This window comes from Haliaeetus albicilla, chromosome 20 (genome assembly GCF_947461875.1).
Source record: "Haliaeetus albicilla chromosome 20, bHalAlb1.1, whole genome shotgun sequence".
Classification (NCBI taxonomy): Eukaryota; Metazoa; Chordata; class Aves; order Accipitriformes; family Accipitridae; genus Haliaeetus; species Haliaeetus albicilla.
Genome location: NC_091502.1, coordinates 20,464,853 through 20,487,240, shown reverse-complemented (window position 1 = coordinate 20,487,240; position 22,388 = coordinate 20,464,853). Strand labels below are relative to the sequence as shown.

The 22,388-nt window shown below is 43.3% G+C and overlaps 1 protein-coding gene and 1 long non-coding RNA gene across 10 annotated transcripts in view; both read right to left on the bottom strand.

Moving 5' to 3' along the window:
* LOC104318653 (uncharacterized) overlaps positions 1–22,388 on the bottom strand; it is a 541,518-nt gene that overhangs the window by 468,382 nt on the left and 50,748 nt on the right. The window lies entirely within an intron of this gene.
* On the bottom strand, positions 940–21,399 carry ANKRD42 (ankyrin repeat domain 42). 6 transcript variants are annotated; one of them, XM_069808454.1, is made up of 13 exons: positions 21,133–21,399; positions 19,360–19,516; positions 18,169–18,332; positions 16,479–16,586; positions 16,048–16,167; positions 15,313–15,448; positions 11,645–11,845; positions 10,540–10,665; positions 8,278–8,383; positions 7,489–7,664; positions 6,955–7,081; positions 4,011–4,216; positions 940–1,724 (listed from the first exon to the last, which is right to left on the bottom strand). In XM_069808454.1, the coding sequence occupies exons 2-13, from the start codon at positions 19,379–19,381 to the stop codon at positions 1,633–1,635; spliced, it is 1,584 nt and encodes a 527-aa protein (XP_069664555.1). In that variant the 5' UTR covers positions 19,382–19,516; positions 21,133–21,399; the 3' UTR covers positions 940–1,632. The 6 variants fall into 6 exon arrangements, 5 of the variants coding, with proteins under 5 accessions (XP_069664555.1, XP_069664557.1, XP_069664554.1 ...); XM_069808456.1 differs by having other exon boundaries at positions 940–1,728; positions 4,072–4,216; positions 21,133–21,396; XM_069808453.1 differs by lacking the exons at positions 19,360–19,516; positions 21,133–21,399 and having other exon boundaries at positions 18,169–19,336.

The following is a 22,388-nucleotide window of genomic DNA, read 5'->3' as shown; positions in this document are numbered from 1 at the left end:
TCTCGGCAGGTGGCCGGCAGCTACTGGTGTCTGTTGTAACTGTTGCATTTACAAATCCATCTTCTTGTAAGTTATAACCGTTTCTGAGGTTCTCATAATTGGAATGATTTGGATCAAAAAGGACTTTAAAGTCATTGAGTCCAACCGTTAACCGAGCACTGCAAAGTCCACTACTAAACCGTGTCCCTAAGTACCACATCTACACGGTCTTTTCAATACCTCCAGGGATGGTGACTCAACCACTTCCCTGGGCAGCCTGTTCCAATGCTTGGCAACCCTTTTGGGGAAGAAATTTTTCTTAATATCCAATCTAAACCTCCCCTGGTACAACTTGAGGCCATTTCCTCTTGCCCTGTCACTTGTTACTAGGGAGAAGAGACCAACCCCCACCTCGCTACAACCTCCTTTCAGGTAGTTGTGGAGAGCAATAAGGTCTCCCCTCAGCCTCCTTTTCTCCAGACTAAACAACCCCAGTTCCCTCAGCTGCTCCTCATAAGACTTGTGCTCTAGACCCTTCACCAGATTCATGATCTTCTTTGGACACGCCGACTCTGGTTGATCTTTTGCACCATTCCTACATGAGAGTGTAGCACCAGCGGTGATGTAGGAAATACTTCATCTACTGCAGCTTCTCACCACCATCATTCCACATGTTGATGGGCTCTAGAGACTGAATTTCCCTTCTTTAGCTCTGATACAAGGCTTATGCTGTTAGTGTGTCTTGCCCTCTGTGCCCACAAATACATTGATTTTTTTTTTTCAGTACCTTTGAAATTCTCAGAGATTTAAGTTTCCTTTGGTGACTAAGGAGAGGACAGATAAGGATTCAAGCATTAGCAAATTAACCTTTAGGTGCAAGGATTTCTTATTAAAATCAAAACTCTCAAAATACTATGCCCAATGAGGGTTCCAAAGGGGAAAAAAATTTCACAATAGCACACATGAGAGAAAAATCTTTATATGTGAAGTCATGAAATGTTTTTTAGGCATGGAGGAGAGGTCAGGATTGCTGTTTCTAACCACAACATGCCCCATAGCCCAGTGAACTCTTCAGCCCCGAGTTAGACTCGGAGGCCCACCACTGTGGTTCATCTGGCACCTCACGGAGGAGTCAGTTCCTGGCTTATTTAGGATGACTTGAAGATGAAAATGAAGGGGCCTGGCACCTCTCTGCAGCTGAGAAGTACTTCTCCCACAGACTGTATTCTGGTTCCACACTGAAGGTCCTATCTGATTATTTTAGGAGGTAAGGTGCTTTTTGTTTTTTTCCCCTCCTAAGGTAGTAGTACAAAATAGACCCGTAGGGATTACTTTTTTCTGACCTAGGAGGCCCTGTGACATTGCTGCAGTTAACTCTTGAAATGTCACCTTATAATTTGCACAGCTGTTGCTAAACTACTACCTGGACAGGAAGAGAAGTTTTTCTGCCTTTTTTTTTTCTCCCCCTAATAAAAAATTCTGCTGCTGTGATTTAAAAATATTTTCTATCCCAGAGAACTAAAAAAATAGTCCATTGAAATGAAGAGAACCACAAGTCATCTGTGGAGCTGGGCTATGCAAACACTTTGCATTGTGTAGAATATTGCCATTCTACCTCCTCTGTCTGCCTGCCCCTTGTCGGAGGTTCATTCCTCAGCGCGGTCTCACAAACATTCTTCCAGGGCTGCAGGCTGGTTTCTTCTTTACCTTCTTTTTCTCTTTGCAAGACTTGGAGATGGTCTCAGCTTCCTGAAACAAAGGACACTGCAGCCATTAAATAGCAATCAATCACTTAAACCTGCTACCTCATAAGACAGGATTTAAAAGTACATGGCTTTGCGTAACCGCAGAATGTTGTGTTTAAACTGAAGCTGAGGGCAGAGCATAGTCCCAGGGCATGGGATGACAGTCACAGCAGGGTAAAATTTGAAGGCCCCTTGGTTGTAGCAGTCACTCGGAGCAGAAGTTTCTGAAAACAAACTTGCCCCAATAGAAGCTGTCTCCAGTCCCAGCTAGTAAACCTAATGCCCAACTGGACTTTTTCAGACTGCTGCTGGTAAAAAAACTGACAACAGCCACTCTTCCACCTTACAAATGGGGGACTCTATGCCATAGTTGTCCTAGATTTTTAAACCTGCCAGGGGACTAGAATGAGTAATGTCTTAAAGCAAGCTGTGGAAGTAGAAAGTTGCTTTTCTTTCCAAGGTGGAGGCACCTGTCTGGCTGGAGGGTCTCCGCAGCATGGAAAAGACCAGTCCCAAAGGATACAGTGGAAAGCAAACAGCTGAAGGAGCATCACAGCTTGTATATGGCGGTGGGGAAAGTGGACACAGGCTAAAGGAAAGGGAAAAAAGGCCCTGGAGGGCAGGAAAGGTGCAGAAACAATCCTGCAGGGGGGGGCAGGAGGAAGAAAGTGGGCAAGGGGGGGTAGAAGAGAGATGGAAGGAACTGCAGTGTGGTTGTGCCAGACCACATTGCACTGCTCAAAGCACACACAGGTGTGAGAGAAGGTAAGCTGTGAAGCCAGCACCCTGCACAAATGTGTGACGCAGGCACCATAGCAACCTGAAGGCCTTGCTCCTTTGAGTTGCAGCAATTGAATACCATCTGGCCATGCTGCACACACAGCCATGCTGTGTTAGTCTGGGATCAGATGACAGCAACAGAAGGACTAAAATTCTTGGGATGGAAATTCCTCTGTCCTTCTCCAAGGATGTGTAGCACAACACAGTCCACAGCTCCTGCTCCCAGCTGCAGAGGGGTGGCATCACCTCTGCTCTCAGCCAAATCCACACACAGCTTAAATGGTAACAAAATCGAGCTCTAAGTGTTTGTTTCCTGCTCAGAGCATCCATGGAGCATTCTTCCCCATCACACTCTGGAAAAGGACCATTATACAGTAGGGACGTTCCAAGCACCTGGGCCTCAGTCAAACCTGGCTGAATAAGGCAGTAACGTTACCCCTTTTATCCAGCAACCCAATTTCTCCTCCAAGAAATATGTAAATGTTTCATGTGAAGCACAAGCCAGCTCCCCCCTCTTGCATGATTGCCCTAATAATCAGCTTATAAAGCTGTTTTCTCTCACTCATTCCCCCTGGACCAGTGCATATTGAAACACAGTGGTCACACTGCACAGCTGCGAGCAGGGGAATGAATATGGCTCCATCTCAGAAAAGTAGATGTTGTGCTGGTTAGAACATCCCCCTGGGATGGGGATTCTCAGCTCCTCTAGGCAGAGGAAGGAGTTAAATCTGAGTTGTCCACTTTGTCAGTGACTAGAGAATTCTCCACACAAACTTTCTACGAGATCCTGCACTCTCATTTGGGATGCCTGGCTGACTCCAGACTCTGTGATGCAGATTATCTTTGAAGTGAGACCCTGTTATTTTCTTGGTCGCCTTCTGGGCCCACTTTTGGGATTCAGTTTGTCCTCCCCTCTGGGATGGTTTGGCCCCTTCCGAAATCTCTCAAACTCACTTCATACTGATATTATATATCCTTATAGGTAGTCAATCAGAAGTACATCAGCTGTTATATTGTTGGTAAGTTTGCTTCACTAATACTAAATTTGTAGTAGCCTGTAATAGTATATACCTACTTGGTGGTATTTGTGGTAATCTGTAATAAAGTAGAGAAATTTAGAGAATAAAAGCCTCTGTATCCTTGTGGATTACAGAATTCTACAAACCCACAGCTGTGATTCCACACCCACAGGCCAGGTAACCGTTTAGGTGGTGATAACACCTCTCCTGAAGCGCTGGTCCAGTCTCAGATACCAGGTACCAGCCAAGATGAACTGTCAGGCACTGTATATGCAGCATAGAAGTACTCAGGGATCAGTCCACTCCCTTTTGTTAATATGAACATCTCTGCCAGGGTACAAAGAGAAACTGATATCCTTTCACAGCAAAGACTCTGTCAGGATGTGACAAAGGCTACTCTCACTTCAGTGTCCCATGCTAAAAGCTCCTAACACCTTTACTCCAGTATTTGCTAGCACTGTGCCTGAGAATCTTAGTGAGAACATACATCCACAAGCAACAGGCAGTAGCCGCTGTCCCACGCACTGGGGAGTTTGTGTGGCACTTACCACGGGGACAGCAGGGGGGATGCGGGTCTTCTCCAGGCTCTCCCTAAGGTGGCTTATCTCAGCACGGTAGTCATCCAGCTGGCTCTCCAGCTTCTCCCGCCTGACTCGCTCATATTCCAGCTGGGCCTCCAGCTCCCTCACAGTCCTGCCAAAAGCAAAGGAGACAAGCAGAGCATGAAGCACATCCAAACCTGCCCTGGCTACTCCATGTGGTCCTGTGCCTTTCCTAAGGAACAGGTTAGTCACCACAGAAAGCAGTGCAGTACTCCTCAAGCCAACTGTGCTGGGGTGAGCTACAGTGTGCTCCTGCCTCAAGACCCTTTATAACAGCTCTAAACTGTTTTTCCTTCTTCGCTGTCAGCTGTGCTCAGCTCAATCTGACCACGAGATGGAGACGTCTTCCCACACACTGAGCCAGACGCTAGGGTCTTGGGTAGGCTGTAACCCAGGTCCATCTCCAGCTGCGGAAGAGGGAGATGTGCCCGAGGAGCAAAAAGGCTAGTATGAAAGAGAGAAAAAGCATAAAACTGAGATTCTGGAGGGGTCAGGGGCAGATTTTTCGTTTACATCTGGTGCCTCTACATCCTTCATATTGATTGGCTTAGCCACAGATGAGGAATACTCAAATGACAGCCTGCATGACACTAAAGGGAAACTGAAGCACTGGCTGATAAACAGTTGCACAAGATCTCATTGGTCCCACCCACAGCAGCTCCTAAGTTAATTGAAATTCCTGGAACTGGTTAGCTGAGACATAATTCACATATATTCTTATTATAACAGCAATTGACCTCAGCAACTGAGTCATGTGGAGTTGAGCTGGCTCTCCTCTGTATCAGGATAAATTAGCACAGCCACAGAGATGGAAGATTGGTAAAAGGAAAAGGGAGATGTCTGCCCTGTGGATAGAAACAGCAGGGCAGGAAACCTCAGCAAGAGCTGCTGCTTTTCCCGGACTGAAGTACTCCTGACTCATGCAGCCCAAAGTTACTAGGCTTTATCATCAGCCTTACCGACACTGTAAAAATGGGCTGTGCATATGCCGGGAAATCAGTGCTCAGGGGCACAGGCTGGCTTGTTGCACGCTTCAGATTAACAAGACACAGCTCTAAAACTGTGTGGCACACACATGGTGGCATTTTTTTCCATGCAATGCAGCCTAGTCAAAGCAAAGCACTGCGCAGTGGTTCATAACAGGTCTCCTCTAGCCAGAAAACATGGACTAAAGCAGGAATCTTCAAAATCTGCTACAGTAGCCTCCCCCAAGTGGCAATTCCTCCTTTTCATCTAGCAAAACGGTGTTGTCATTAAATATGTTTAAATAATGAGGTTTTCTGGCATACAATACAAGCGTCTTGAGGTTTATCCACAGGTGGGTACCCTGAGAAGGGTAGTAGGTATGCTGAGAAGCAGTATTTCCATTTCAAAAGGACAGTGTGGAGCTAGGGATGCTTTCTGGCCTCCACAGGTGAGAGACCCTTCAGAGAGCCTCACTATTTTTCTAGTTTAGCCGCACATGCCACAGAAAGCAAAATCCCATAAAGACCCTTAGCAGAGCCCTCTAATCAGCACTGCTAGCTTTTGAGTAGCTGCTCTATCCAAAATGAACTCTAATTTCTGCCATTAGTCAACACTGACTTTTCCATCATTGCAAACAGATTTCTCTGACCTTCCAACATAGGCATCAACATCTGAGCTGGTCACCCTCCTCCTTTAAAGCCAGCAGAAACACTTCTAGAAGTGATGAATCTCATCCTGAAGTACCTATCTAATTATGCCCTGAAAGTGCCTACACCTCTCCAGTAAGTCTAAAAAGGAGCTCAAGGTAACTAACTCAGATGCAGACATCTACACTGCAGACATACCAAGTTAAGGAAGATGGACTTTTAGCCTGGGCTGAGTCAAAGGGTGATCTGGAACCAAAATAAATCCTGACCTCAGTTTCTTGGCTCAGATATGGTAAAATGAACTACTTTTAATTCCAATCTGTGACACCTATTACCTGCTCCATATATACACAGACTGGTAAGTCTGTTGTCTTCCTGATGGCATACAAGCCCTCCGGATACAGACTCCTCTCAGTGACCAAATAAAGACAGTGGTTTGGGGTGGTCCAAACACATAACGGACGTGGTTATCTAGAGAGACTGAGAACAGCGGGTAGCCAAATCTTTCACAGGTAGAGGTGAAGACAGGGCTGTCTTTTGGATGCTGCATTATAGTTTAAGCTCTTAATCTTTGATAGACAGAAAGGCTTTTCTTTGAAACTTAGACAGTCTGCCCATCAAATCACCTGAACAATTTAACAGAACCTTTTCATTTAATAAAGACCCTGAGAATTAGACAGACATTATGAAAAGTGCTTCACATGCAAGGGCAGGTTTGCTGAGATTTCTTTTTTCTGTGGTCTGGATATGAGCTAATGCTTTCTTGAGCATGGAAATATATTGCCCTTGACACAGAAATGTAGCAGGTCATTGAATAATTTCTGCTGTATATGCACTTCCATCCAAGCCATGCTAAGACTAATGCCTTTTTCCAGATTTATTAAAGTGCATACATGTATTTGGCATCCTCAATGCAAACAAAACAGCCAGAACTTATCAGACCTACTGCACTTATGCTGCACGAAAACCTGAAGGCCAAAGAGATGATCTTGCACAAGAAGTGTAGACCCATCAAACACACGTTGTGCTGTGGGGCTGATCCTGGTGGTAGAAGTTTAGAAATGGTCAGACAAACTGCTGAAGTCCGTTTCTTTTTGGCCTGGCTAAAGTTGTTAAGTGGAAAAGACAGAATGGCCAAAGCAATTTGAGCATAATTAAGTTAGCCTTAAAAACAGGCCTCACAGAGTTAAACATTAGCAGGGCAAATTAACCTTACTTCTCAACTTCCCTTTCTTCTTTTTTCATCTTCTTCTCCTCTTCAGTTATTCCTCCCAGCTGCCTATAGTTGCTGTAGGCAATTTCTAGAAGTTGCTGAAGTTCCTGAATCTTGTGATAGGCCCTTACTGTAAGACAGAGTTCCCCAGGTAGGTAAAATGCATGGAGAAGACATCATGCTGGAATCCAATAGTCTGGAAAATAGTCTCACAAACACAGCAGAAATCACACCACTCGGCAAATACTGAGCTACATCCCACACCCATGCAGCTAACAGATCTCAAAAACAAGTAGCAATCCAACATGGTTTCACCAACACAGCTTAAAACAGTGTAACCATTATGTTCTGATTGCCCCCTGCTACGCTTTCTAATTTTCCACAATTTGTTTGAATGCTCAGTAGTACAGATATCCTGTCAACTCTCTCATCTTACAACGAAAAAGTCACAGCAGTTGGCAGAAACTGTGCAGCTAGGACTATAATGTCTTGAGACCAACTTTTTCAAATAAGGAGTGATGGAAAGACAATGCTTACTGCGTGCATTCCTTTTGTCTGCTTTATCCAGTGTTAAATCTTCTTTGCTATCTGTACTTCCTTCCACACCATGTCTTTCAAAAAACTTTATGTTGTTCGCATCCAGTTCTTCATCACTAGAGTTACTGTCTCCAGTTCTTCGTGTCAAAAGTTCCACAGCTGCCAGATGGGCAAACCTGCACAGAGAACAGTTAACCTACACTGAAATATCACCATCATCTGGAAAAATGCATGTGATAGAAGCTCTCTGAAACTCTTCATGTTCCTATTTATCGGAGGGGCTTTCAGGATTAAAGGAAGTACTGCTACACAACTGTGAGCAGCTAATCTGCTTTTTGTAGTATTCTGATAGCATGAGCTCTGCCTCAATGGAATCTTATAAGAATGACTCCTATATCAGAGGTATCTTTTGCTTTGCAGGATTTCTTAATTGAATCTCATCAGACACTGCATTATTTTTATTAATGCAAAAATCAGGTGGCCTTTGCTACTTCTCACTTACTTTGTACAGCAAACCATAAGCATACTGGCTCACAACTTCCCTTTGGCAGATCAGCTAGTTTTCATCTTTTATGTCTGACCTTGCTAAAAAGAAAAAATTAAATTAAGTGAAAATTAAAACCTTTTATAGCTACAATACAGCTTTGCTTATCACTCAGAGCTGGAATTTATGGGCCTGATCTGTTCTCGCTCCATCACTGAAAACCACAATTCCAACAAAGTTGACATTACATTGATATATAAATAGTAAGTAAATAAATGACAGAGCTACAGGATATGTACTGCTACCTCTTGGCTACATCCTTTGGAGTCTCTCCAGCATCATTTGTAATGTCACAGTCAGCTCCCATTTCAATCAACCACTGTAAGCAATGGACATGTCCCTGTCCAGCAGCTAAGGGAAGGAAGGTGCACACAAGTCAGTCTCGTGGTTTAACCCCAGCCAGCAACTAAGCACCACACAGCCGCTCACTTACTCCACCCCACCCAGTGGGATGGGGGAGAGAACTGGAAGGAAAAAGGTAAAACTCATGGGTTGAGATAAGAACAGTTTAATAGAACAGAAAGGAAGAAACTAAAAATTATAATAATAACAATAATAAAATGGCAATACTAATAAAAGAATTGGAATATACAAAACAAGTGATGCACAACGCAATTGCTCACCACTTGCCGACCTTTGCCCAGTTACTTCCTGAGCAGCGATCCCCCCCAGGCCAACTCCCTCCTGTTTATATACTGGGCATGACGTCACATGGTATGGAATACCCCTTTGGCCAGTTTGTGTCAGCTGTCCCAGCTGCATCCCCTCCCAACTTCTTGTGCTCCTCCAGCCTTCTTGCTGGCTGGGCATGAAAAGCTGAAAAATCCTTGACTTCTTAGCATAAACACGACTTAGCAACAACTGAAAACATCAGTATGTTATCACCAGTCTTCTCATACTGAATCCAAAACTTAACACTATACCAGCAACTAGAAATAAAATTAACTCTATCCCAGCCAAAACCAGGACAGTCAGTTATATACAACTGAAGTGTTTCAAACCTAAAATGTCCTCCTCTTGTCATTATTTGACATGCCAGAGGTTGGGTTCACTAAGACACCACAGGGGAGATACTATTTCAAGAGAAGCCTATACGTCAAGATGCTGAAGTCACATGGGTACACACAGTTTTGGGGAAGATCATGCAATGTGGTTTTGTGACACTTTCTAGTTCCAGAAATTTACTGGCAACTCTTCCTGGACACAAGTTAAACTAAACTTGCCCAGTCTCATGCGCTGAGCATGAGACACACAAAAAACTGCTGCCTCACATTCTCTTGCAGTAAGGCCTGTATGTCATAGATTTGCAGCAAAGTATTGTCACCTCTTTCTGGCTTTGGGCTCCCTTATATCAGACACAGCTGGTTGCCCCAATCTGCGGTGTGTGGCGCTGTCTCATGGAGGAGAGAAGCCAGGGCTTTGTGCTAGAGCTATAGGTACATCATTTCTCCGGCCAGACCCTCAAGGCAACACTTCTCAGCTGCAGCCTAACACAAGAGCTTTGCCTAGTCATATGATCTGGCATGGCTACTGCTCATACCCTGTGGTGCCAGGAACGATGTCTTCCATATGGAAGATGGTATTTGGCATGTCTAGCTGAAACCTGCAAGCTGTTTTTCTCAAGAAAGAATAAATCCATTTCTTGACAGCACCCCCTTCGGATGTTTGCCATATTTGTTTTCTCACTGAGATAAGGAAATGAAATTGCAATATCAGCCGTAGTATTTCCCCATAACACCAACATTGCATGTAAAGATTGGGGATGAAACAATTGTAGGTTAGCACCATTCCAAGAAAAGAGGGTGGGAAAGAATATAGAAAACATTTTTTAAATCCCTGCATATCAATTTTTTTAATGAGAACTTCAATTATGTTTTTAAAAATTCTACCATTTATATTTAGTCAAAAAGAATTGTGGGAAATAGTGTTAAAAGCATATTACAAAAATACTTCCCTCTTTCTTCTCCTATTTCTCTTTTCAGGCATTACTATGAAACCGCCCAAACACAAGGGGACCATTTTTCTGTAATGCTAGCACTCCACTATATATCAAGGTATATATCAAGATACCAGAAGTTTACCTCCCTTCACAGTATCCTACCAAATGACTTTGTTGTGGTTTTTACAACACATTTCCACAGTACTGGTATGTTCAGTAAGTAAAGGCCCAGGCCACAATACTGATCATTCTTATACCTAGCTTGCCAATGTTTCTAAAAGTCACATTTTGCCTGATAAAGAAAACTATTTAGTTTTCAGTTCAGATGTTGTTCCCTCTTTAATATAAGCTCTTCTTTCTTTACTTCAGCTTGGTTATTTTGTTTTTAAAGTGACACCTACGCGCACATACATCACAAAATATGTTTTTCAGGGTTGCCCTTTCAAGCCTTCAGGAAATGAGATGCTGTTTTTCATGACGTTTATCTGATGAGCAGCCACTTGAAAAACTAAGTAAACAAGTCAGCAACAAACAGTAACAAGCTGAAACACAGATCATAATTACTGACCTTTGTGCATGAGAGTGGATCCCTTATCATCCCGCTCATTAATATTGATTACTCCACTTCTCACTAATCTTCTAAGCACTAACAAATCCCCTTTGAAAGCAGCGCAATGAGCTGGGAAAGCTAAAACTGAAAATGAAATGCACATGTTTCCAAACAGATGCCAGTAACTCCACTAAACATGCTCGTATTTGTCTCTAACATCTTGCCTCTTATAGCAACTAACGCACAGTCACTTCATAGCTGTGTTTAGCAAGGTTAATGCACCCTTAACCAGTTAAAATGCAGCTGGATAACTAGCACTGTTCATCATAGACTTGACTAAACATGTCTTGGTTATGGCTACAGGCATCTTCTACAGTTAAGAGATTAATTTCATAAACCTGAAATAACAAGTATACCTTTGTTTTACAGTTGATGTTGTATGACTGGTATTAACTGGAGTCGTTTGCCTGTTGAATTCCATAGTCTAACCAAATATATAAACTATTTTACTTCTTCTTGCTTAAAAACTACCCATATAATTTGATTTTTCTAGTTATTTTTTATAGACAGGGATTACTGACATATATACATATGTGTATAATGAAAAAAGACTAGCAGATAAGGGCAGTAAGTGCCTAGAAAAAGTAGAGAGGTGAAGGTGCAGTTCTCCTTACAGACCTTGCCACACTTCCATCCTTCAGCTGTTCTGACTGCAGTAGTATTGCTGGTTAGCAAGTAACCTTAATTTCAGTGGAACATTTCCAGGCTAAGTTGCTATTCAATGCAAGTAAGGGATTCTGAGCAGGCAAATCTGCAAACTCATTAAAATTATACAGTTTTTCTGGATCTCTGCTGGAGTCTAAGAACATGGATCACTTCGTATTCATAATGCAACACAGTGTGACAAGTTTTATTTTGATTGTGGGTAAACCCAAGACATTTATAAAATCACATTGAGTATCCCAGTCTTCAGCTATCAGTAAGCATAGTAAGCATTGAAAAGAACAGCTCTTCCTTATATTGGTAATTTAAATGTTAGACTTCTGCTCATACAAGTTTTCAGAATCAAGCATTTCTATGGAATTACAATGCCTATTTTAACAGTATGTGGATCCATACTCACCTTCCTGTGCCTCTGGATGCTCCCCCTCTTTTTCCACACCATCAATATATTGCAGAATATTATCTTTATAGAACCGTTCAGCCAAGTCCCTTGGAGTCTCTCCTTGGTCATTCCTGGCTTTCAGTGTGTGCATGACATTGGCCATTTTACTGACCAAGAACTTAAAGCAATGCAAGTGTCCTTCCACTGCTGCCAGATGAGCTATAGGACAAGGTGAAACAAAGTATGTTAGAGCAGAGCACTGCTGCCCACCAAGAAAGTAGTGCTCTCACCACTAGTTACATCTAGCTCATCTACCAGCGCTTGAGCCATCCAACAAGTAGGAGCAGCCTCAGTTCAATAGGGGACATTCAGCTCCTAACCAGGACAGAGTTCAGCTCTATGCAAAGAAGGCAAAAGAAAGCTGTCAAGGATAGGATGTGCAAAGAAGACTCCCTGGCAGAGCTGACTGCAGCAGACAACACAACATTGCCAAGAGACCACTGAGCACTAGCTAGGAGAGTGCACTGCTGGGGTCTCATCTTCCCCACAAACAAAACTCTCACTCTTCAGCAGCTGTCTGACTTCCCCATCCTAGGGATACTCATTACAGAGGGCCAGCAAGCAGTGTCCTTGATTAGGAGTTAAAGCCATTTCTGCTTTAGTCCCACCTCTACTGTGCCACCACAAACGAGCTGCATCACACCCTCAGTTACCCCATCTGTAAAATGGGGACAGTGACATTCACTTTACTGGGTAAAGTATTTGAAGGTACATCCCATGACAGAGGCTTCTATTCATGGTTCTATTATATGTTTTTTCCTTCAACTGTTGTAGACAGTTGCTGTGTGCAGGAGCTGCTCAACCTCACCATGGCAATGACTGCTTCCCTGCGGGGGTCAAGTGTTTCCTGCCTTGTCCTTCAGGCTACGCTGGGGTTTAATTATTTAATACTACTAGAGTGTTGGGTCTATAACAAAGTAAGATGTACAAAACACATGCTCATTATTTTGAAATGAGTAGTATTCTGTAGTCCTGTTAATGGGAAGAAGCTGCCAAATAAATGCTTATTACATGTAATCACTCCATGAAAATGCTCTGTAAAAGCTGGCTGATGTTCTACAGGCAAAAGGATTAGTTTGTCTCCAGGTAAGAATCTCATTATCTTCACAACTTATAAGCAATGTACCCAGAACCAAAAAAACCCCATGTCACTTAATTCTTGGCACATTCAAGTTCTCGATTGCAAACCATCCACAGCTTTCCAGAGCAAAATTGCTCTAAAAGGTGATGGATATTGGTTTTACAGCAAGATGACAATACTTAGGTACAGATGATTGCTAAAATGTAACACAACAAAATCTGAGCTTCACTGAAATCAGGGTAGTTTTTCCCATTGTCTTAATTTTATTCAGTGAGTTAGTTACTCAGGGATAAGTGAGAAGAAGAGGCACCTTGTTAAAGGTAAGTACTGATTACTAGTCAGCTGGTGAAAAACTGCCTCAACCCTCCTGAATCCACTTTCAGATACTTAAAATCTCAGGGATGAAACTTCATCTTTTGGGATGAAACTTTTTTTTTTTAATCAGATGTCTGTCCTGTGCAGAAAGCAGTCAGAAAAGCTCGACATTTTCTGCAAAGATAGCAAGGAGAAAATAGATTAAAGAGTTGTATTCTGTCCATGTCTTTTTGCACAGTTTCAGTGGGATGCTGTAGAAGACACATAAAGGAGCTTTTCATAGGTGGCTTTTAACCTGTGTGTTTCTTAGTACCTAGTGCCCAACATCTAACTGTGCTGTACCATCCTCGGGCATGCTGAGCACTTGGCAGTTGAGACTAAAGCCAAAGGGTACTGTGATGTTGACAGAAAATATGCAGCTTAGCGCCAAGAACTTTGAAAAACCTTGTCTCAGGCATCACAAATAGGCAGTGGGTAGTTTCTGTTGGCATCCCAACTTCTCTGTGTTTCCTCTTGCCTTTTATAAAATCAGGCTAACACTATTCGCTCTTCTCAAAGACACAAGTAAAAAACAGTGTCTGTGAAAAATTCACATGTTGCACTACAATTAAATTAATATTATATTTAGAACGGGTTTAACTAGTGAACAATAAAAGAAGCATGGATATGGCCAAAAACCAAATACAGAGAGAAAACAAAATGTTGAATTAATGAGCACAGCCCATTCTGTACACTGAATGAGCCACAGTTCTTCCCCCAAATTAGCATGCTATAGGTAATTAAAGCCTCTACTATAACACACACATGCAAAAGGTGCAGCCAAGTTTTAGGTGTATGGCATTGCAACCTCAGTAAATTTCTTTCAGTATACCATTAGGAAAAATTATAGCACTGTGCAGCTAATCTTGAAGCTGAAATATGTAAAGATGACTTAAGTTCACTTTGCCGTTTCAGAAGCTGAGGAAAAGCTGATCTGTACATCACACCACTTTATTAATCTTTTACTAGCAGTGTTGCAAAGCTTTTTCTTTCCTTTGGATGATAATGCGATCAAATGAAACAGAACAAAGCGTGGAGGATCAAGCTTCTGTAGATGTCAAAATAACAAGAAAAACAATTTTCTACTAACCAGTATATACAGAGCATTTAAGTAGAACTGTGCTAGCATTTGCCACCTCTTCATAACAGTCTGTTATCAGGGAAGTGTTCCCAAATGCAAATAAAGCTACCTTCTACACTGCCACCAGGATGCCTAACATCATAACCCCTTATTGCTAATACACCAGATGTCCTGCTGGGATGCAAGAGCCAGGTTTGCAAAACAGAACATAGGTATCAGTTCATGAGGTAAGTGGTGCTTAACAGAAGGTAAAAGATTTTAAGAAGGGATTTAAAAAGGTAATTCTAAACAAGTCATACAGAAAAAATAATATGCTAATTGGAACAAATAATGTGACAAACCATAAGAAGGAAAATGCTAAAAGGGAAAGGATTGCAATGAAAACCCAGAATATGAACAATACCATTTGACTTACAGAGGATATTGAGGCAGGGGGGTGGTAGGCAGAGGGACACTGGAGAAACTGTGAAGAGCAAGGAATAAACACTGCCCATTTTTTGTGCTAAAGGCGACTATGCTTATGATTGTGAAAAGAGTAAAGATTACACATAATACAGAAATACCAGCATTCCAGAAATCAAGACGAAGAAATTACAGGTAAATGAGAACAAGGAGTTTACCAAACCATTTCAGAAACAGTGGGATACAAAAACCTGCATGTGAACATGCCAGAATCTGATCACACTGGCACAGCCATTAAAGCCTGGCACAAATTCAAAAAGGAGCACATAGCAGCTGAAACTGCCTCCTGCTCCACCTACCCTTCTCCCGTGACCTCCATTGGCACACATGCTCCATCACGTGCATAGGAGATGCTGCCCACCTACGCAGCGCTCTCAACCAGGCTCAGCCTGCTCCCTATTCCAGCACCCATGAGCTCAGACCCTTCCCAGCAGCAGCAGGAGGTGAACAGGATACTGTCATCAACAGATAAATACTTTGGATTTTGTAAATCCCCCCATCATTATAAAAATGGAATAACTATGTTGATTGCATGGAATCAGATACTAAATGCTGCTAGTGTACATTACTTATAATTTGCTATAATTATCACATAACACAGCAACTGTAAACCAAAGGTTTAAAAATGTATGAGTTATCCTGATATACCTGGAAGGTTTCCATTGTTATCCACATCATCTATACATGCTCCCCATCTAATAAGAAGCTGCAAACACCCCAAGCGACCATGAAAAGCAGCATAATGAACAGGCTTCCAGTCATTCCTGTCTGAAACATTTACATTCTAAAATAAAAGCAGCAGGTTAATTCGTTCATTAATGAATCTTAGACACAAGACAATTTTATAAATAGCAATCAGCTGTTCATTGTGTTAAATTATTTAAATCAAATCAAATAACGTTTTTCAAAGTCCCTGCCATGTATGCAGTTCCCATTCCAAGATAGGTACTTTTCACAGGTTCTTGGATTTATTTAAGTAACACACATATAAAAGGTGCATTTTTAGACATAGTTCTATCACTGCAATGGTCATTATTACTTAAATATGCATCCGGAATAATTTTTTTTTTTTAAGTTTATGTCTGCTTTACTATAGAAGGTTCATACAATTGCAAAAAATCACAACCACCACAGCACCTGATCTTCATTTAATGACATCCTCAGTGGAATGTGGTTTACTCACATTATTGATTCTCTCTAGATTTTTTGATCATTTCCCTAATGTATCTTACAATAAAAAAATGGAAATTTACCCTAAAAATAAAGTCACCAACAGTAATTAATCTACAGTCCTACTTCTCAGTTTAAGCTAGGGAGAGTTTTGTTTGGAAAGATACCAGACTTTGGCTCTGCACTAGGGAACTGTGGGTAAAAGCCTCTCACCGCTCCACTTCGCAGTATGGTTTGTAAGGTGTAAGACTGCCCATGGGCTGCAGCTAAGTGTGACGGAGTGCACCCACGATCATCTTGAGCTTCTGCATTTGCTCCATTTATTAACAAAGCCTAAAAGGAATGGAAAGCAGAAGTTCAGTTCACAAGCTGAAAAAGCAAACATTGCCTAGCAGGATGACTTGAGATGATCAGGAGGATAACTCTGGGCTGACCTCAAGGCCCTGACACTACACAAAAAAAGCAGATAGCACAAATGAGTGCACTGGTTTTAACAAGAGTGACTTGATTCCAGATGTAAAGACATCAAGATAAGATACTCATAGCACCATTAGGAGCTCTCTCAGATGGTCTTCATCATGAATTTGTCCAAACTGAAGGTCTGCCTTACTTACTTTCACTCGAGAGTGAATATTTATACATACCTGCATGCAAGCATCCTGACCTCGGATAGCCGCAAGGTGAGCTGCTGTCCAGCCTCTGACAGTTACATGTGTTGTATCAGCTCCATGCCACAGCAACCAGTGAAGGCACTGCTCAACCAAAACCAAAGTTTTTTATTTAACTATCCTATCATGTATCTGAGGCACATTTTAACTATAATTTATCAGTTGATGTTACATTTCAAAACAGTATCAGAATACTTCATTATGGAAATATGACACCCCCAGAGCATGCCTAAGCCAGATACTTGTGCATTAGGAAGTTACAGTTAAGTTATACTTTCCAGGTTTCACCCAAGGGTACAAAAAGTGCAAATAACATACTAATTCAGACTCTAGCATTGATTTTAGAGTATGGCTTCTTAATTTTACTCTTCCAGATTGAAAATGTAACCTGTAAGAGTATTCACATGGCATGAGGTAAAAGCATTGGAAAAAACAACACAAACATGCTCATTTGAATTCCAGCTAAAATTACTGGCAGGAAAAATACCATGAAACAAATTTAAAGCCTCATTTAATTTATTAGGCTCCTTAGGCATATGTAATCCCATTTTTCTTCTCATCCTTCCACAGCCTAGTTTTGTTTTATCCACCTTTTTTTTCAGCAGATATTACTGCTTGCAATGGAAAGCTTCATGGGCTATCCAAAAACAGCTAGAGGACCAGTTAAAACTTTTTATTACATATTATTATGATTTATTATCTTCTTTTAGGTCAGCCTACAGCTCCAGTTCCTCCACTGTTTCCACCAAGGAGCTTAGCGACAAATAGATGACAGATAATTCAATAAAGTCTAATACATTGATTACAAAGTCAGAGAGTCAAATGAAAAATGGCAGAATTTATAGAGGCAGAAAAGGGTGGGTAAGCAATCTATTTTTAGGGTTGACAACATGATGATCAGCATTTTCTTGACAGTTTCTGTACATTCCAGAAACAGCACTGCAGTTAGTATTTCTTGAGTCAAGCAAGAACTTTACATTCTTTCCTTTGGGACATGAATTTTTATATGGTTATTCATGGCCTTGTTGCTTCAAGGTTAGATCACTTCAAAGATTGTACAAGGAGGCTGCAACAAGAAGGTGAACGTTGTGCTGAATACAGCAGTTAGTTCTTCTGGACGTTCAAAACATTCATGCAAGCACCTGCTGATTTCTCCATCAATATTCAACGTTTTCATTTATTAAAATAAAATGTATTAGGACTGTTTCTATAGAGAATGAGGCATGGGACAGGACATTGGTAAACAGAATGAACATGTTTTCATGTCACTTCTCACCTGTTTCAATCACCTTCAGAATATTTTACACATCCTACAGGATGTTCTAGGTGTCTCAAGAGAAGGGGAAAACAGAATAGGGACAAAAGAAGGTCATGAGTCTAGAAGGAAGACCATAGGGCACACTTTGCTCAGAGTAAGAAAATCACTGATTTTGTAAAATCTGGCAACGTTGACTATATAAACTGCCTGGGGCTTCAGAAAGGCAAAATGAAAACCTAAAACACTGTATTTCTGCTCTTGTTGAATATATTTAATGAGAAATACAGGCAGAGATTAATTGATTTAGCTTGACCAAAGCTAGCAGGTTTGTGTCCAGCCTTTCCCAAAGAAGGAAAACATTAACTTATAAAAACCTTGCTGTGTGTGAACACTAACATAATGTTTTACCTCCAGACTTCCACAGTGTGCAGCACAGTGCAACGGTGTGAATTTGTGGACTAAATCCACCTCATTAATACCAGTTCCACTTTTTATCATTGATGCAAGCTGTTCTACATCACCAGCTTTCACTGCCTCGTGAACACTAGTACAATTTTGCTTCTTCTTGACAGCTACTGAGGAATAAGAAAAGGGCATTAGTCAGTTCAGCAACATTTAAGAGAGAGGAAATAAGTGATGAATCAAAGAAACATCAAAGTGTCAGCTTCACAGGAACCAACCAAGATGTTTGGAGTAATGTATGAGATTGAGATTCCCATCAGCAGGGATCTGAAGTTACTTCTTCTGTTTGTCAGAAACAGAGCAATATGCAAAAAACTGCGACAGCCATGCCCCCTTCAGCCCCAGAAAAAGGCCCAAAAGAGTAAGACCCAGAAGAAAGATGACAAGAAGCACAGCAACAGCAGGAAGCACAACTACTCCATCTATGTATGCAAATGCTGCAGCAGGTCCACCCCAACACTGGCTCTCTTCCAGAACCGTAGGCATCACAAACTCATTAATCAGATTTTCAAGTACAAGACCAGGGAGGCTTCTCACTTGGACCAAGAAGCTTTCAGCCATCACTTCCCAGGTGCTCCACATGGCCATGCTCCTACTGATGGCTGCCTAAGGACTTGGCACAGCATGGCATATCACACTGAAGGGCACCAGAGCCTTCACCAAGTGCGCATACCACGTAACTGCTCTTGACTGAGCTGCACAGATCAGCTTCAACACAAACTGGTGTCAAAATTAAATCTGATGTAGAAAAGCAGTTCTTTATACAATGTGTTAGTCATCCTGTGTTGCTCTCTTGCTAGAACTGCCTGATATTTTGCTCCCACCAAAGTCAATAACATTTTCACTGACCTCAGTGGCACAGAATCAAACTCTAAATGTAGAAGCAGTGGGGTCAAAAAAAAAAAAAATCCATCACCAGGCTATGGGATCAAATAACTTGTGTTCTCCTTCAGGCCCTTCCACTAATTAACTACGTGACTGGAAACAATGGGCGTTACATATTCAAACCCCCTTGCAGCATCCTGATATCTTGCCAGAACTTGTAAACAGAAATATATGTAAGTAGATCTAATGGCTGAGGGGGTGCTAACTGAAGATAGCCAAGCATAAGAGGAACCTGAAACAATTAGTAATCACCTTCTAGAGCAGTCATCATCATTCCAGTACCAAAATGCACTAACACTGTTTCATTAGATTTCACGCTGTCAAGTCTTGAAGAGGTGGGATACTGTTTTTCAAGTCAAGCAAGCATGAAAATGTAGGTCTTAAGGTATTAGTGCCTCAGCTTCTCCACCTACGGAGAAGAAATGGTAGTAGTAGTTAAAATCATTACACAATTTGAGATAAAAAATATTAAAGAATATAAATAAGATATTGCATGAACATGTTTGTGATACATGTAAAAAACTACTAAATATGGTCAAAAACAGCCTTTGCAGTTTACCCGTGCCTATTTTCATGTGATCTGTAGCGTGACAGTAGTGCTCAAGCAGATTTGGGGTTGCCACAGAGAAGAAAAGAGGGCTGAAGCTGTTTCTGTAATCCAGGCTGACAGTAACACACCCCGTGCTGTAACACACCACTTGATCTCATGGCTCTGTATCTCTCCACTTCCACCTCCCCCAGCTAAGCAGTTTGGATTGCTGCCCTGCGCAAAGCAGCTTCAGTTGGGAACCGGGACTCCATCGTGCAAAATACTGTATGAACAAACAGCAGCAGCATAGAAACACAGAATAATTCAGCTTGGAAGGGACCTCAGGAGATCACCTAGTTCATGTTTCCAAATAATATCTAAGTATGTTTTGTAATTTGTTTTTTTAAAGAGACAGTATCACCAGGACATAGTTTTCCCACAAGGGAGCCATTTCTCATTATGCCAAGTGAGGGTTACAGACTTCAACACAATTATACAGACTTACATCAGAGGAAGATCGGGCCAATTACACTACTTGCCAATGTACTAATGTGTTTAACACAATGTTCCACTGCAGCAAGTTCAAGGTAATCCATATTATTTTTTTTTTATCCAGAAGAAAAGCAAATGACAAGGCCTGCCAGCAGAGTGGATTTGTCTCCCTTCTCCCTCTGGAGACCTGTAACTGTACGGAGATCGACGCCAAGTGCTGTTGCACGGCTTCTTGGCGCAGGCCACCACGAACAAGCCAAAGGCAGCTGCCCTGGGACTTAAGTTCAGTAAACAGCTGTTAACATGAATTCTGTAAAAAAATATGTTTGAAAGTGAAGGACAGGTTCTATAATTTTAGTGCCATTTTTTATCAGAACTGTTATCAAATGCTCACTGGACGTTCTAAGAGAGAACTCCTTTGCAGAAAGAATTAAGACGGCATTTTGAGACGAGTACCTGCCCACAGTTCATTGAAAGAAACGAAACGAAGAAGCATATGGCTCAGAGCGGGGGAAAGAGACAATTTTAGGTTTTCCAGTATTTCTGTAACACAAAAAAAACCCCAGTCCTATGCAGGACGTCCTGGCAGCAGCTCCAGGGGACGAGGGGAGGCTGCCAGCCCCAGCCAGCCCGGCTGCAGGCGCAGGCCGCGCTACTGGGCCCCGTGCGGGGATAACGCCACCAGCTCGCGTGTTTGGCGAATACTGAGCAATCTCGGCATTTCGTGCGGGTGCCGGCGGAGCCCCCTCGTCACAGACGGGGGGGTTCGGGCAAATCCGGAGAGCCAGAGCCGAGGGAGCGCGGCCGCGGGCGGGCGCCGTTCCCCCTCCGCGCCATGGCGTCGCAGCCCGGCGGGGCTTTCCCCTCACGGCCCAGGCGGGAGAGGCGCCGCTGTGGGGCCGAAGCTGCCGCCGCGGCGGTGCCCGGGGGGGGGCAGCCGGGGCTGGCTCCAGCCCTGAGGGAAGGACAGGGGGGAAGAAGGAGCGCGGGCGAACCAGTCTCACCGGCTGGAGGGGGAGGCGGCGCGGCGGCGGCCGTCGGCATGGCGGCTCCTCACAGCAGAAGCGGCCGGGAGCCCGCCACTCTCGCCGGGAGCCTGCCTCAGTCACCGCACCCTCCTCCTCCTCCTCCTCCTCCCTGCGCCCGACGCCGCAGAGGGGTTGCTATGGGCACAGTGCGCGATTCCCCCGGGCTCGCCGTCCCTCCGGGCGGGCGGCGGCAGGAAAATGGCGGGCAGGGCGGGAGAGCGGCGTGTGCCCGCCGGGGGCGGCGGCGAAGGGGCAGCCATGGCGCCTCGGGGAGAGCGCGGGGCCGGGGCGGCGGAGCCCGGTCTCCCTCGGTGAGGGAGGGCCGCCCGGCGTATCGGGAGGTGGGGTGCACCCGATTGAGCTGCAGTACAGTTGCCTGTGGACGGCTGCAGCGCATGAGGGGCAGGGTAGCAGGGAAAGGATGGCGCGGGGAAACCTGCGTTGCCGGGTGGTGCTTTTTGGCACCTTTTTGACAGCCCTGGGCTAGTGTCTTCGTGGCATTCCCCAGGGAGAGGTGTAACAAGTATCTATTCCATCTCTGAAACCATCTGTTTAACCTGTTTATGCTCTCTCTGCAGGATAACCAGACTCCAGTCACGATTTGTATGTTTAACCCTCTCTGCACAAGGGGATGGGTTTTCTTTCTGCGGTTACATAGTCCAGCTGGTGCCCGGGAGGGAAGCCGGGTTCCTCTGATAGGACAAAAAAGCACCCTGCATTCCAGAGTCCTGCTTCCAGGCAGGATGAACCCTTCCCAATCAGATTTACAGGTGCACGGTGATAATTACAGACCAAGTAAGGTCCATTTAGAGCTTAACTATCCTTGTCATTAGAAAGTTGCCATAAATCCTCCTGCTGCAACTTACTGGTCTCCTTTTGTTCTGTCCCTCGGAGACAGAGTAATTTGTTCTAACAGCCTTCTACATGTTTAAAAGCATCACCTCTTTGCTCAGTCTCCTCTGAATTTCAGTGTGGATGATTCAGAAGTTTGCAGTACTCCAGGACACAAAGCGTCAATTGGGGCCAAGCCTACGTCCCTTCCCTGGGAAGAAGCTGCAACAAGTAACAGGAGTTAACTCCCCGCAGCACAGCACAGCCAGCAGCCACACACACCACCTTAAGGACTGATTCACCCCTCATCAATCTCCTAAGTATTTTCGTTCCTCTAGACTTCCTCTGAAAGGTATTTTTAAGGCTGGCATCTAGAACTGGGCACACTCACAACTATAGCT

What these genes read in the sequence shown, in the direction of transcription:
- ANKRD42 (XM_069808453.1), bottom strand. Translation starts at nt 18,357, where the DNA reads ATGCCCTTTTCTTATTCCTCAGTAGCTGTCAAGAAGAAGCAAAATTGT. An exon ending in GTCAGGATGCTTGCATGCAG is followed by an intron (nt 16,168 to 16,478) that starts GTATGTATAAAT and finishes CATTCCTTTTAG; the next exon opens with GCTTTGTTAATAAATGGAGC. An exon ending in TAACAATGGAAACCTTCCAG is followed by an intron (nt 11,846 to 15,312) that starts GTATATCAGGAT and finishes CTTGTCCTATAG; the next exon opens with CTCATCTGGCAGCAGTGGAA.